Source organism: Pezoporus flaviventris, unplaced genomic scaffold (assembly GCF_033815535.1).
Source record: "Pezoporus flaviventris isolate CSIRO_AGI_PZ_B2104156 unplaced genomic scaffold, CSIRO_AGI_Pfla_v1 ptg000015l, whole genome shotgun sequence".
NCBI lineage: Eukaryota > Metazoa > Chordata > Aves > Psittaciformes > Psittacidae > Pezoporus > Pezoporus flaviventris.
The window spans coordinates 4,278,945-4,295,285 of record NW_026892563.1 but is presented as its reverse complement, the minus strand read 5'-3'; the positions used below and the strand labels follow the sequence as shown (position 1 = coordinate 4,295,285).

General features: G+C 45.6%; 1 protein-coding gene across 2 annotated transcripts; it reads right to left on the bottom strand.

The window, feature by feature from the left end:
* Positions 1 to 7,975: 7,975 nt before the first annotated feature.
* On the bottom strand, positions 7,976 to 10,982 carry SAT1 (spermidine/spermine N1-acetyltransferase 1). 2 transcript variants are annotated; one of them, XM_061453300.1, is made up of 6 exons: positions 10,711 to 10,979; positions 10,364 to 10,415; positions 10,196 to 10,279; positions 8,908 to 9,009; positions 8,778 to 8,818; positions 7,976 to 8,493 (listed from the first exon to the last, which is right to left on the bottom strand). In XM_061453300.1, exons 1-6 carry the CDS (start codon positions 10,774 to 10,776, stop codon positions 8,323 to 8,325), a joined length of 516 nt encoding a protein of 171 aa, XP_061309284.1. In that variant the 5' UTR covers positions 10,777 to 10,979; the 3' UTR covers positions 7,976 to 8,322. The 2 variants fall into 2 exon arrangements, with proteins under 2 accessions (XP_061309284.1, XP_061309283.1); XM_061453299.1 differs by having other exon boundaries at positions 10,196 to 10,415; positions 10,711 to 10,982.
* Between the last annotated feature and the right edge of the window lie 5,359 nt (positions 10,983 to 16,341).

Below are 16,341 nucleotides of genomic sequence, written 5' to 3'. Positions count from 1 at the left end.
AGAGGGAGAATGACAAATTTCCATCATGTTTTGTCACCACTGATGTTATTTTCTTGTTTGGCTGACAACAGTGACAGAAAATGAACCCTGCTGTATTTTGAGCTGGTTTAAGTGAAGATCGGTGGGAGAGGGAGAGGGAGAGAGGGGTGGCTGTAGGGAGAGATCGTGAGGGGAGAGCAGGGGCAGCTGTGAGGGGAGAGCAGGGGTGGCCATGGGATGTGAGGGGAGAGCAGAGGCGGCCATGGGATGTGAAGGATCACCATAAGGGGTAGTTGTGAGGGGAGATCGTGAGGGGAGATCTTGAGGGAAGAGCAGGGGCGGCCATGACAGGAGAGCAGGGGTGGCCATGGGATGTGAGGGGAGAGCAGGGGCGACCATGGGATGTTGGGGGTAGTTGTGAGGGGAGAGCAGGGGCAGCTATGGGATGTGAGGTGAGAGCAGGGGTGGCCATGGGATGTGAGAGGCAGCCATGAGGGGAGGGCAGGGGCAGCCATGGGAGGTAGGGGGTGGCTGTGAGGCGAGAGCAGCGGCGGCCATGGGATATGGGGGGTGGCTATGAGGGGAGAGCAGGGGTGGCCATGGCACGTGAGGGTCAGCCATGGGATGTGAGGGGAGAGCAGGATCAGCCATGGGATGTGAGGGGTGGCTGCGAAGGCAGAGCAGGGGCGGCCATGGGATGTGGGGTTCACCATGAGGGGCAGTTGTGAGGTGAGATCATGAGGGGAGATCATGAGGGGAGAGCAGGGGCGGCCATGAGGGGTGAGGGTTATCCGTGCAGGGCAGGGGTGGCAGCTATACACTGTGGGCCGCTCTGGGAGGCAGATGATGGTTGGCTGTGAGTGGAGATGGTGAGAGGCAGCCATGAGGGGAGATCAGTTTGCCCTTAGTGGCATGGTTTAGTTGTGGGCTTGGCAGTCTTGGGGTAATGGTTGGACTTGATGATCTTAAAGGTCTTTTCCAAAGTAGTTGACTCTATGATACTATGAGAAACCAGACGTAATTGTGTGAAAAGGAAGTCCAGTTGCCTGGACTGTGCTGGAGAGTCACATGGCTATGGGTACATAGAAGCAAACTTGGTCCTGCCTGGAAGTATAGCAGGGATGTCTGAGCATGTTGAACTGCAGGGGTGAAAAGTGCTTTGGCTTTTATCAGCAAAAAATAATACCTCGCTGACACCAAGCCCGAACGGCAGGAAAAAGAGCTCTGGTGTTCTGGCTCCCCCCCAGGACTTCTGTAATCAAATTTCAGTCGAATCTTGTTGATGGCAAACTCAGCATGGAAATGCAGGAATATTTTATTGCTTTCCTGTGCTGAGAAGGTAGTCAACTGATGCCTATAAATCCTGAGTATTTACTTAGGAAAAGTTTGTTTTTCTTTTTTTCCTCTGGGATATTTTCCCCCTTGTCCTCACTTCAGTGTCATTTGAACCAGCTGTACTTTGTAATGTGGTGGACTTTGTTTTATCAGCCTTTTTTACAGTCTGGAAGCTTTCAGAGATATGTAGTTACACTAGATGGGTGTGCTTCCTTGCCTGACTAATAAACATACGCTGACTGCTATGATCCTTTGGATTTTCAGCTAGTTTTGGTTTTGTTTAAAACTGGATTAATATAGTGTTATTTCTTCGATGCTGACACTTGTTGCTGCCTGTCTGCTGGTTCTGCCTGTTGCTCTTCAGCAATGTATAATTGCTGGTCCTGCAGCAGTAAGTCCAGCGCTTGCTAATCCACTGAGTTATGGCTAATGAGATCAATGGAAGGTAAAAACAATCTAGAAATTATTAACATATCCCAGGAATCTACCTATGAGACTTATGATTTTGTAAAATGAGAGCCTTCTAGTTCCTTCTGATTATATTTACCTGGAAAGAATGAAGCCTAAGCTGATGCCAGTTCCTCATTGAGGCTTCGTGTGGCAGGGTATGTGGTCAGCCCCTGCACCTGGCATCCCTTCACCTCTGCATACCCCTCTTCCTGCCTCTTTTTTCCTTTCATTTCCCACCACAATGGTAAAGCCACAACCCTATACTGGAGGTTATTACCTCTAGGAGTGGCGAACACAGGTTTTGATCCTTCCCTCCACATTAGCTCTGAAAAAAAAATGGCAATAATAAAAAAGACGCATGTTCCTGCAACTGTAGCTAAATCATATTCAGGCTATGTGGTGGGAAATGTTCTTGTACGTCTATGATGGCCTGTGGTAGGAAGGCGGCTGGGGAAAAAGAATGAAATTGTACCATATGAATTGACTGCAAAAGGTATGTGACTATAGACAAAAACTGTGAGTCCTTTTGTTTCTTCCTGTACAAGCTGTGCAGTAGTGTTTCTCTTCTGGTGACTGAAACGGGTCAGATGTGAAAGTTCAGGGAGATGGTGAAGAGCCCAGACTGGAGTTTTCTCATCATGAGAGAAATTAGAGGAAGACTGTTCAAAGGTATCATTGTGGTGGTATCTGGGTGCCTAATCATAGGAACCAGCTTTGAAAAACTCTCACCCTGCACTTTTACTAGTGTGTTTTGAAAACACCACTGCAATATCCAGGTTACTTGGAAACACAGATGGGCTTTCAGATGGAAAGGTACCATCTCTCTCATGCTTTTTTCCCCAGGTGGAGGAACGTTTCTAGTAGGCATGTCTGGGGCTCATGTCTATTCCCTGCATGGTGGGCTCCTGGGAGGTGATTTGGAAGACGTACAGCAGACTTTCAAGAGAGGACGGGCATGTGGTTTCCTCTTACCAAAGAACGGGGTTTTTAAACCTGTTTTGGAGGAGAAGGAAAACAGAGCTCAAGAAAATGTAGCTGCCTTTTCCCTTAGAGTAAACTGACTAGCTGACACCTGCTCTGCGATCAATAGTAATATACAAAGGTCTAAATGCAAATAAACAAAACTATTTAACTTAGAGGAGTTTCTGCAACTGGTGTTTGTTTTTCATCCTCATGAGCTAATTATCCCCTGGGGCTTTTTATTTCTTGCTTTGGCCTTCAGTAGATCTGTGAAATGAAACCAAAACTGGTTTGAAGATGAAATTCACCCCTCTCTCTCTCTCTCACCCCACCCCCCCCCCCACCTATTTTTAACAGAGGTGTGTAGCTGTGCTTTATTCTGTTATCAGCTGCGGTGAGCATTTCTGATTGCAGAAGTCAGAGGACACTGGGGTGAGGCACTTGTGCTGGGCTGTGCTCCTACCCCAGTGCCCTCATCCACCACCTTCACCCTCGCACCCCGTCCTCCACAAGCCCCCTATGGGGACTAGTCTGAGCTCCTAAAGCCCTCCATTAAGGTTGCACTTGCTAAAAACCTGCTCAGCAGCAAAAAGTTAGGTCTTGGCGGGAGAAGGAAGAGTTCTGGGAGGGAGTCGCACCTGGGTGGTGAAGTTACAGCCTGCTCTGTGTTGACAGTGAGATTGTTACTGGCAAGCACCTAGTTGTGTGTTGCTTTACTTCAGGTCGCAGCTAATGCCTTTACTTACATTGTAGCCACTTCTCTGAAACATGAGTTCCGAACAAGCGAATAAAAAAGGCATATAAGCAATCCTGTCCAGGCAAGCAAAACAACTGGGCAGCGCCAAGTCAGTTCAGTGGGATGAATTCTTTAAGCCAAGCAAACAGACACACACTGCAGTTCTCATCAGTGCTGCCATCACTCGTGTGTATGTGTTTGTTTGTGTGCATTTCTCCAGTTTAGCAACCCTCAAGGTGTGTGGAGGGTTGCTCAGAGGAGCAAGGGGAGCGGGGGAAAAAGGAAGGTAGCAAGGTGGGTGTCTGTTTCCTTTCCCAGGTAACAAGTGATAGGATGAGAGGAAATGGATTGAGGTTGCTCCAGAGGAGATCTAGGTCGGATTTTAGGAAACATTTCATTACCAAAAGGGTTGTTAAGCACTGAACAGGATCCCAAGGAAGTGGCTGATACCACTATAGAGTGCTAAATACCCTGGAGGTATTTAGCAGACATGTAAATGTGGCCCTCAGGGACATGGTTTAGTAGTGGACTCGGCAGTGTTGGGTTAACAGTGGTACTTGATGATTTTAAAGGTCTTTTCCAGCCTAAAAGATTCTGTGGTTCTATGATTCTAAATAAACCTTCTGGTCAGCTCAAAAGAGAGGCACGAAGCACGTCTCCGGGCTAGCCTCCAGCTCCAGGTAAAACTTACGCAATGTTTTCCTGAGTTCCTGCTCCATACGTAGCTGGTGTTTTCTCTGCAGCTGGGACCTTGCATTCAGCTGGCAAGGCTCCAGGATAGCAGGGGTTCCAAGACAAAATGCCATGTACAGGAATGCATTAAAGCACCTATATACTCTTTAGGGGAAAAGTTTGCATTGGGGTTTTGAATTATGTTGCAAGCAAAGTCCCTTTAAAAGAAGAGGGGAGGGGGAAGGGTTGTTTTTCTCACATATATTATGTTTTAACTCAAATCATGTAGACAAGCCTTGTTCCATGCCGTTGCTATGGCTGCGGGTCGGGTCATTGTGCAGGAGCTTGTGAGAAGGAAAATACCAAGCGGAGAGGGGGCAGTGAGCCTGGTGCTTCTTGCAGCCAAGGACAGCCCTCTGCTGCGTTTTCTGGCCGTGGTTTTGTCCGAGGCCACCTTTCCATCCCCACCTGATGGGAACATGGAAACACTGCAACTACAAAGTCTTCTGCTGGCTGGCTCGGTGTAAGGAGAACTTACTGGGTCAGGAGCTTGAGAGCAAGGAGGATCTTTGCATCTCACTTGCAGAGATGTTATTAGGGTTGTGACAACACCTGCTCCCTAACTCTTCCCCGGGGGCAGTCACACTGCAGTGAGGAAATAAATAGGGTAACACAGAAGGCTGACATACCTGCAGGCTTTACGCAAGCCCTGTGCGCTGTGATGGATTCCCACTGGGAATCCATCAAGGCAGGTGATTCTACCCTTCTACTCTGCTCCTGTGAGGCCCCACCTGCAGTACGGCATTCGGCTCTGGGAATCCCCCAACACAAGATGGACCCGGACCTGTTGGAGCGAGTTTAGAGGAGGCCACAAAGATGATCTGAGAGCTGGAGCACCAGTCCTACAGGCTGAGACTGGCTGAGAGAATAGAGCTTCTTGAGCCTGGGGAAGAGAAGGCTCCAGGGAGACCTTAGAGCAGCTTTCCAGTACCTAAAGGGGCCTACAAGAAATCTGAGGAGGGTCTTTTTAAAAGGGCACGTAGGGATAGGACAAGGGGGAATGCCTTTAAATTGAAAGAGGGGAGATTTAGACTAGATGTTAGGAAGAAGTTCTTCCCTGTAAGGGTGGTGAGACATTGGCACAGGCTGCCCAGAGAAGCTGTGGCTGCCCCATCCCTGGCAGTGTTCAAGGCCAGGCTGGACGGGGCTTTGAGCCACCTGGTATAGCTGAAGATGTCCCTGCCCATGGCAGGGGGTTGGAACTAGATGAGCTTTAAGGTACTTTCCAACCCAAACCATTCTTTGATTCTATGGTGTGATACCAGTGAGCAGCTCAAAGCGTACTGGTATTGCTTAACCCCAGACAAATGTCCACACTGCAGCTCGGTGATGTGATCAGGATCCTGGAAATGAAGAAAGCCAAGCCAGATCAGGTTTCTCCCATGTCTAAACCACAGAAATACTCTGCTGTACATCTGGACTGTAGTTACAGAGTCACTCTGGTCCCCCAGAAAGGAAAAAAAAAAAAGTTATTGAGTGGATTTAAAATTGATCTTTTCTTGAGACATTACCGCATCGCTGTGTCACAGACTCTGTTACCAAAACTGTGAGAATATTTCTGCTGGTTTTAAACTGCCTACCTCTTACTAGGATCTCAGTGAAAATCTCATCTGAAAGGTTAGTCCTTGTCTTTACTTTCACATGTGAATGTTTAAAATTACCACAGCTGACTAGAAAAAGTCTTCTAATTTAGTACTGTCTCACTTGTTTTCCCTGACTCCCTGAGAATCTGTTTCAGCAGAATTTGTTTAGAAAATGCAATGGCAAATTTCATTGGCAGAAGATGAACAAGACATGATAAACACTTAAATTGATTGAAAATTTGACTAAGCTGCTTACTTTCCTAATTAAAATGCCTAATTAGTTGGCTTGTTCCATTCAGTCATGCGGCTTTGATAGCCTTTATTGTGCACCAGAAGTCTGGGGCCTGAGATTTAAGCAGGTCTGTCCTAGTTATCTGATGAACTGTTAATTTGAAAATAAAAACATTCTTAAACTACTCTTCTAGTGATTATCTTCTGGACTGATACACAGAGCCAAAAGCACTGTGTAAAATAACTTGAAAACAGACTCCACTAGGACTGAGATGCACGAGTAGGTTGCTGCTGCTCACAGAGTTGCCAGTGAAGTTCCTGCAGCTTCACCAGAGAGAAGATATGACACCCTGATGCTCAGTGAGAGCCACTGGAGACCATTTTATCCTTCCTATACCACCTTCAGCACTAATTCCTGGGCTGGTTCACTGGGTGTGCTTACTCCCACCTCCACTGGCCTACTGTATTGTGGAAGAGGACAGGCACAGCAAGTGCAAGCTGGGCAGTCTGTAGCCTCGTTTCATCCGCAGGCAGGTGAGACACACATCCTGCTCCTCTCAGGCAGGAAAGGAGTTTAAGCCTCAGGTTCCTGAGCTTAGCAGCTGAGGTGCTGCACAGACACAAGGAGCGTCTGCAAGTGACTGAACCTGATCTGCTAAATCAGGGTAATTTACATGACAGATTCTGGGCTTAGCCCAGCCTGTTTGTCCAGACAACCACTCAGACATACACTTCCTTCTGCTCTCTTCCAAGAGCTCCTGTATTTCTTACTGGTGTTCTGGTTCCTGAAGCAGCAGCTGACAGCCATACCTCACACCTGGGCAGAGCTGGCACTCTGATGCCTACGCCTTCTTTAGAAACAAAACCAAACCAAGAACAGTTTCATGCTAAATGCCCTTCATGTCCTGCTGTTGCCACCAGGCAGAGGGATATCTTGTTCTTAAAATTCGTGTAGCATTATTCATGGCTGAAGCAGTCACTGCCCACTGCTCTTTAGGATGAGTAAACATCTTCCTGATGACATGGGATTTACACAGTGATCAAAATCTGTGTAAGACCTTGTTTATTTAAAGCAGTGCACCTTACAAGGCAGGTAAGTCTCTTCTCTTCCTTTGAAGTGAAAGCAGCACTGGCCGAATGAAGCTCTTTATGTGGGGGTACTACAGAGCAAGAGAAGAGCAGCATAAAACTTGCACGTCCACTTTCACCACCAGCTTGTGAGAAGGTCAGACACAGTACTGCAAAGTTGACAAATTTGTTTCAAAGAAAATTAAAAAAATGATACACAGCATTGTTTTCATTTATTTCTGTACAATGGCTCACAGATCCTGGAAGCAGGATCTGTTTTCAACTGCTTGATACAGCACTTAACTCTAGGCAGCTCACCACTGCCACTGACGTACGCAAAAAAACCTTCAAACAATATCATGAATATAACCCTGTATTGCCAGCAGCATTCAAGTTCCATGTCTTAACAATCACAAGAAAGGTTTCTTGTGGCTTGCAAAAATACTTCCTTCTACTCTTGACCAGTCAAACCTGTTTTTGCAATATGAGCTTTGAAACTACAACTAGATGCACCCTCCCCATTACAGGTTATGCCCTCCTGATGGAGGTTAACGGAGAGCCCCAAGGTGGCAATGGCACAAGCTCTAGACTTTCTGGAGCAGCCTTCCAGAGACCACTAGCCTCACTTTGGGGTTCAACTGCAACTCAAGTGCAGCTCATTTGCACAGAACACAGGAAGTAGAGATTAATCATCTCACACCCTCCACACACTCAAGCATCAAGCAGAGGTGCTCAGGCGATCACCCTGGGCCATGCAAGCACACACATGCATGTCACTCTGAGACTGTGGTATGGTTACATCATGCTCCACTTGAGAAAGTGGGTGAATTAGAGAATCTTTTATTAAATTTGCATGTTACCCAAGAACCATACATGAGAATTAAAGTCCGAACTACTGCCATGAAGTGAAACCACTATTTATTTTTATAAAAGGCAATAATTAAAACAAACCCTACCAGTGTGTACATTGTACACATTTGAATGACACTTACAAGAATGAAGTTTCCATATACAAAGACTACAAGCCCACACTGGTAAAGGATGCACACAAGCACATACATGGCTTTAGAGATGCCTCAACTGCTGATCACAGTATCAATTATTCTATGACCACATCTGCATAGGTAGCACTTTCAGGATTAGCATCCACACTACTTTATTCCACTACAAACTGTACACAGAAAGCAAGGAGTTTATTCAGAGAGCACAAGTATCTGTAGACAGATTTTATTTGCTGGAATGATCTTTTCACTCTTCTGTTGCCATCTTCAAGAGGTATTCTTTGTCTATCTTGAAGAGCCTCCACCCTTCCTCAGTGGACAGATCAGAGGCACCCCTTCTCTTGTAGAACCTGATGGATGGTTCGTTCCACTCCGCAACAAGGAAGTGCATACTGCTGCAGCGGCACTTCACAGCAACCTGCAACAGCATGCAGCACAACACATTGCAGACAGCCCCAGATGATAAGCCTAGCAGGAACTGGTGGGACTACTCAGCAACTGCATTATCACTAGAGGTCATCAAGTTCATTCTGTCAGTCACTTCACCACTTGTCACTATTTAACACACCCTAGACAATGGTTTAAGCTATCTACTGTTCCATCACCTCCTTTGATTAGCCCATATGCAGTTAGAAAGGCAAGGACAGTGCCTTGCCACATGTCCCCAGTTCTGCTTGTTTAGGCTTAACACTTAAGACATACCTTACTCAAGTTCTTCAGAATTTCTGATCCAATGCCAAGTCCTAAAAACCCAAACAAACAAAAAATAAAGAAACTTCAGTTTTAAAGAAGCTCTAACAGGAAGCAACCAATATAGTTCCAGAATATATACCTCTGTACTCGGCCATCACATAGAAATCCTCAAGATACAGCAGTTTTCCAATCCACGGATCATAGGTGAAGTAATACATGGCAAAGCCCACAATGCTGTGTTCTGAAACAAGGGGTGGAACTTCAGCTAGTCTGAATTTAAAAGGCAAAACCACTAAGACTTACATACATATTTAAACATACAGATTCTTTCTGTGACATGCAGTCATTTGCTACTAGGTTAGGATTAAGAATTAAGTTTGCAAATAAGCATACAATTGAAAACAAGAGTTCTGACAAACTTTTATTGGCCTAAGAGAATGCAGGTTACCCTGGTCATACCTCGAGATCCTCAAAAGCGCTATCCTACCCTAGTCAATGATGAACACAAGGGTGTGCATACCCTACTGATTTATTGGCATTCCCATTCTGGAATACACGTAAAAGCTTTACACAGCAGTCCACAATCTAGATGACTGCCCCAACTCTTCTTCCTTAGCAACCAAACTGGTCTATCAGACTAAGAACATTGATCCTTCAGTGTATAGTCCTCAGTAATTTCACTGTGTCAGAGGGCACACTCACAGGCCACCCTTACAGCAGCATTTCCAGCACCTCAACTTACACTCCCCCTGAAAACACTACACTATTTTCTTTACCTTCAGCACTGTAAAGTCAGGTAAGTAAATCTACAGCTTCAATTATAACTCTGCGGCTCAACAGGGAAGAGAAACTAACTCTTCCAACGGCAGCCCACTCAAACCCAATCCTGGAGTATTGCAGGTGTACCTTCCATAATGCTGCACATACTGTAAGGGAAACGTGCAAACAGATTTCTGATCTACTGTGTCTTTGGTAAAGGTTTGGGAATAGCACTTGTCCCTGTAGACCTTACCTCATATTATGATCATCTATTTATTGTGTAACGGATCTTTTAGTTACCTCCCCGCCCATCCATGTACACAGAAGGGCCATGTACATGGCGAAGCTAGAGACTGTAACCTGAAGATTGGGGACAAATTAAAGAAAAAAATGTGATTCAACAGGATTACATAAAGGTAAGTCAGGGTCAAACAAGAAAAGCCATTTAATTAATTGGAGTCAAGTACATTATGCTATACCTGATCTTCCCATGCCTCCAGCATTAGCAACTACTTCAACTGAGTATAACTATATGTTACTACATTTAACAGTTAACCTGCTCCGCCTACCCCAGTCCATTGGTGGAACCTTAAGTATAGTCAATAACATTAAGTATAAGATGCCTCTTGTGTATTCAGCATCTAAAAATAAGTATTGGGAAGTCTCACCTTCAGATGACCACTGTTCTTTGGGCACTTCTGCAACCAGACAGTGGTAGAAAGGGTGCTCGCCAAAACCATCCTCAAGCAGTTCTAGAAAAGCAGAATAAATCGGCACCTGAGCTACAGATACTGCCACTAGGCTACCGACCCAGCGCGCAGATCCCACTTTCATACCTTTCTCGGTTAGCACCACTTGGTCCTCCATATCCTCGTATTTCGCCAGTTCCTGGAAGAGAAGAACGCGTCAGCGGACTCTCCCCGCACCCGCTTCCCCATTGGAGGCTGCCCGCCCCCCCCCCCGCAGCCTTGCGCAAGAGGTTGTTTTTGTTCAGGCGAAGGCCAAAGGTACCCCCCCGGCCGCTGACGGCGGCGCAGCTGCCTCAAACCCGGCCGCGGGACGGGAGTCGGGCCCCGCCGCTCCCCTCAGCGGCCCAGCGAGCTCACGGGGTGCTCGACGGCCGCGCTCGCGCACCGCCACAGCGACTCCAGCCGCCCCCAAACCCCCAGCCACCGCCGCGCACCTTGATCAGTCGCAGCAGGTCGGGGCAGTCCTCAGGACGTGCAGCGCGGATGCTGAAAGAGGCCATTTTCGACGGCGCTTCCCCCTGCGGCCCCCTCGGCTGACAAGTCCCCGATGTGTGAACAGGAGGAGCAGCTGCTTCTTCATTCGTGTCCCGGGCGCGGCGGCCACCTGCGGTCAGTCAGGCTGCGAGCATGTCCCGGCGGCGTTGTGCAGATAGGCAACTCCCCCCGCCGGCCGCTACCTTCTCAAACCCGAGCTATGCGGAATGAACCCGGCGCACTGCGAACTTATAGACGCACGCACTCCGCCTCTCCCCGCAAGCAAGCCAATGGGAGCGCCGATGGTGCTCGCCCTCGGCCAATGACAGTGCTCCTCCCGGAGTCTTGCCTCAGCCTGCCAGCAACAGCTGCTGCGGGATGTCTCGTGACTAGCCCCCTGCACACTCACATCCACATCCCCTTCCCCTTCCCCTTCCCCCCGCCACCCCCCCAAGCGCGAGGGCTCCCCCTAGCAGAGCCGGGCGGAGCAGCAGCGCGCCCTGCTGAGGTCGCGCCGCTTCTTCCTCAGCGACCTGGGACTGAGGGACCCCCAGCCCGGCGTGTGGAGCGCGTCCCGGCGCCACTCGGGGCTGCGGGCTGCTCCCGGCGCCGAACAAGCCTGCCTGCCCCGAAATGCGAGCCCGTTGTTGCCACAGCGAGTACGGCTCCGCCTGCCTCGGGGCGCTGTCTGCAGGCTCCATTTTAGGGGCCGTGGCGCCGCCTGGGCCGCAGGCTGTGATGTCTAGGAGGGTGGCGGCTTTCGGCACCGGGAATTTCACTGCCGTGTGGAGAAAAAAACCCGAAGAACCTCTGTACTTGCTTGAAATACTAAGTAATGACCCACATCAAACCCCTGCGGGGGGAGGAGGTAGCTACTATTGGTATCTTACTTGGTATCTAGTACCAAGGTGCGCCCCTGGGCAGGGGAGTCCTGATGGAAAAGGGTTGAAAACATTGGCGTTTAAGTTTGGTTTTGGGACGTTTTTCAGTCTGATACACTCAGACCATAACTGACCCGGTTTATTTACCGGCCTAACTGCAGAGGAAGGGGTAGTGCGGGGAGAAGCATGAAGCACGGGAGTGTTTTTGAAATGAAAGGGATGTGCCAATACTCTGCTGTATGAGAGAATGAGACTCCTTCCCAGTGGAGGTGTGGATGTGCCTGAGGAGGGAGGTGAGCGTGATAAATAAATTATATCTGGATAAACTCTCCAAAATGGCCGTGGAGTATGAAAGGGTGGAGGAATTATCCTCAGCCCAGCTCCTCCCCCAAACATTACCTACAGATGTTGACCTGTGGCATGGAATGGGAGCTGGATCATGAGAGAGATGGCCAAGTGTATGTATAGACCTACCAGCAAGGCCACCCAGAGGAGAAGTGTGATTCTTTAGCATACACGTAGTTTTCACCCTCTTCTGTAAACATTGCAACTATAATGTCCATTCTTAGATAGCATAAAGGGTCTTTTAATTTTGCATTTAGCTTAATCTGGTTTCTTTTAAGAGTGATTTTGGATATAGGAAGTCATGCTACTGCTGCAAAATAACATGACTTCCTTTAGCAACAATCCTGAAAACCTGGATTCCCGAACACTCTCATTCTTTTTTTTTTTCCAGTATATCCAAAAGCCTACAAGGTTCGCCTTCATTTTGACAGAGGGGCCAGCATGCAACATGATACTACATGAAAACTGCATGAAGAAGTGTGTATTCTGGTGGCTGATATTAACCAAGAAATCCTTTGTCACACAGTGAAAAGTGCTTTGAGTCCTGGAAGAGTAATTTAGGATTCGTGCAAACACCCTAGCTCAATCAGTTTATCTGGAGATGCCCAAAGAACAGAAGCATTTCCAAAACACAAAGCAACAGCCAACGACTAGTAGTAGAAAAAGTAAGATTAGTTTCATGAATTATGGAAACCCTTCAGGACAGGGGTTTTGATATAGACACTGAATCTGAATAAACTAGCAAAGAATAGACTCAGCCTAACTACATACGTTTAATGAATGTACCTTTTTTCAGTCGCTATAAATGCTCTGCCTGGGATCAGAAATGAGAGATACTGTCTACGTGAAAGATTTAACAGTCGTGTGTTGTGTCAAGTCTTTGGCATTTCACAATGAGGAAGTCATGCTGTCAGGAAACCTGCTGTTGTGTAAGAGCAGAAAGTGCCTGGTTTTCTTTCATTCTCAAGTCACAAGTCTTAATGATTTCAGTTGTTAAAGTTTTAGCAAAAAAAAAAACCACAATGTTTTCTACCTTGACTGTTTTCAAAAGTCCTGCTTTAACTTGCTCGGAAACATGCTGATGTTGTTACCCAGTCAATACAGTTCATTGGAGCTAGCTTTCAAATTCATGAGGCAGAATAAAAATATACTGAAAATTTTCCTAAAGTATCAAAAATATTTTATTGAAACAAAATGGAATCCAGAGAATTAAAAAAAAAAATACCTAAGATAACTAAATCTGCAATTAGTTATATATTACTAGAGATATATTTTCAGAACAAGAATGGTAAGAATATTTTACAAAGGGATTCTAAAAGATCTCGGTTTTGTGAATGAATCGTGCTGCCAGACCTTGTTCTTTACAGCTTCCTCCTTTTGTCTCAGGTCTGTTTGTCTCTGAGCAGGTTTCATGTAATCTTGACATAACTGAGGTCAGTGATGAAATCTCTAATGACTTGCACGTGGCTCAGATTTTACCCCTGAATTGTCAGCCTGTTTATTTCTTCACACTTGCCTCCAAGGGAATGAGTAGTGGTAAGCCTCCTGAAAAGGTCTGAGGTTTTTTCAAATTACACAAATATGTATGGTGGAAAGTGGTTGACAAAGGGATATTCTTCCACGCAGAACCTGCTGACTGTGAATCCATCTACATTTCCACCAGGTGGGTTGGCACTTTGGTGTTTGAGGGGTAGAATGGTTAGAAATACCTAAGAAGAACCTGTAAAATGGTTAGAAATACCTACAAAAAACATTGTTCCTCTTATACTTGTTTTATCTCCCCCCTAGATCTTGTAAGTGGAGAAACAGAAAAAATCATTTGAAATAGAAAGCAGTACTTTCTTTATAGCATGCAACAAGAACTGGTGTTAATAAAAGCACACAGCACTACATATCTGACTGAGGCAAGTTCTCTCCACATCCTCTCCAGAGAGAGAGGTCTTGTCCAGCCTAAAGCTACAGGAAATAGCTGTGCTAGCTCCCCAAGAGACTTTCGTGGCAATGCAACTCAACAATTTATTCAGAGTTATGGGACCTCAGCTGGACTTGTACTGACAACACGTTTATTGGCATCTGAATTTCTGAATATCCTCTTTTCTTGCAGGTTGGACAGAAACCTCAAAGTGGGCAACAGTTTTCTTTCTTTACTGTTCAACTAATAAAACTCTCTTTACTTTTTGTATTCTAATTTTTTATTTCCTTCTTCTCTAGGAAAATTCCTTGAATTTCTGTATGAATGCCTCTCTCATGCCTCAAAGGTTCTCCGTAATAAATGAAAATGGAGGGAGGAGAACTGCTTATTTCATATTAAATGCAGTGACTTAAGAATTTTTGATATTACGACTAAATGTTCTCAAATATTTCAATCCAAACTGTACCTCTAAATTATATCTCCCATGAAATCTCTGGAGCAAAATATGGAAAATTGAATTAATATTCAGTATTGACCTGTAATTATTCCAGATTAGTCTTTCATTCAGATTCTCTGAGCATTTTCAACTGAATAATTTCTTCCTAATACTTAGAACCTGCATTGATATTTCTGAGCTCACAATTGCTTCCAGGTACTTTTTTCCAAGCATCTTACAATTACAGGTTATCAACACTAGACTGTACATGGAAAAAAAAACATTAATTTCTGTAAGAAAAGTAAGAATAGTGAACAAATACTGCAGTAGCACTGCTCAGAATTTGGGGGCAAATTCAAAATCAACAGTTTCACATAATAAAACTACATGAATATGCTGGAAATAAAAGGGTCACAATTTTCCATTATTATCTTTGAAGACATATTTTAGGTCATTAGAACCCTATTCCTGCAAGGTAATACATCTCGCCTGCCATTTGTAATTATGCAATTTGATGAATTTTGGATTTAGACATGACCAATTATGTGCCTGCATTATGTGTCTGCATCCATGCTTGCAAATAATTTGGGGTATAAATCTGTAGAAATAAATGGTGGGGGGAAAAAAACCAAACAAGCCAGGCCTAGATTTTATAAACTTACGTTTCGGATACAGTAGAAGACCCTTTGGCTCTGATCCTGCAAAATACCTAAGTCACTGTTCTTGGGTGCAGTATCTCAGGCTCTAAAAAGAAACCTAGGGAATCTGTTTTACTTTCTTAAAACTAATGGCGGTTCACATGATAAGCAGATGTTTTTCTTACATGTCACAACCACAACTGTGTCATTTGGCACAGTCTTTTGCACTGTCTGTAGGTGATTCTCCTAGTGGCATCTTGGTTTCTGAACCTTCAGCGCACACCCATCCCAGGTTTCCATGTTTTTTTACTGATGACCAGATGAATGAGCTGCTTTGCAATAGCTCTTTCAACTTCTTACTCTGTAAACAGGTAGAGGTTGATTGCACTTGTAGGATGTTTGGGGGCATGGGCCCAGTGAGAGGAGCCTTTCTCCTGGGAAGTAGTCCTGCAGCTCTGCCTCCTCCCCCATGAAGGAGGGTCACTCACCAGGCCTCTGTCTTGTGCCTCGTTAATGCAGTCACAAAACAGGAGGGAGGCACACACACCACATCCATGACAGAAAAACTGTGCTAGTAACAAGGGTCAGTTCCAGGTGGGTTTTGCTCAGTGTGCAAGGCACACTGATACCAGAAAATAAAGGGTTAACTTTGTGCCTGCTTGCTTAAGCAGTCTCTGTGCTTGGTGAAGCAGAACCATAGGAGTCAAAGTTGCTAGAATGGTGAAGCAGAATTGTAAGAGTTACACCTGCTAGGCAGAATTGTAGTAGATAAGATTCATAACATTTAAGACATTCTTGTTTAAATAGTATCTTTAGAAAGAAAAGGAACAAAAGATAGCCAGAGTAACAAAATTTGCAAACTTGACAAGTTTCTGCTTTAAGATACATAAAACCAGCTTGTACTGAACCTGAGGTTTGGATAGGAGCCAAAACCCTACTGAATCTGCGTGAAAGCAAGAGATTACTCACGGTGAGGAAGAGGAACTGCAGGCCTTCATCCTCACGACCCCCACCAGGCGCACCAACAGAATGAATGCCAGAAAACTAATTATAATACTAGACAGGAATAGGTTTTGCATCTGTATTAGGTGTGAAGCAATCTCATGTTTAGGTAATCATTATATGTAATATAAATGAACTGAATGGCAAAGGAAAGGCACGCATGCTTTTGGATGAGCAATCCCCATGCACCTCAGCGCTGAATAAATGCATACCTACTTTACAACTCTTAACGAGTTGTGGAGTCTATCCGTGTGTCAATGCAACTTCAGTCTCTCCGTCTTTAAGTCTGCATACATAAGTCTGCAATCTATCATAAGTCTCACAAAAAGACACAAATCCTATTTTTCAATTCACATAGCTTGAGTTTAGGTTGTTTG

Bases quoted from the DNA above. Each gene is read 5' to 3' on its own strand.
- SAT1 (XM_061453299.1), bottom strand. From the start codon at position 10,776: ATGGCCTCTTTCAGCATCCGCGCTGCACGTCCTGAGGACTGCCCCGAC. The intron at 8,819-8,907 runs GTATATATTCTG...TTGGGTTTTTAG, and splicing joins TGTGATGGCCGAGTACAGAG to GACTTGGCATTGGATCAGAA. The intron at 8,494-8,777 runs GTATGTCTTAAG...ATGCTGTTGCAG, and splicing joins TTCTGAAGAACTTGAGTAAG to GTTGCTGTGAAGTGCCGCTG.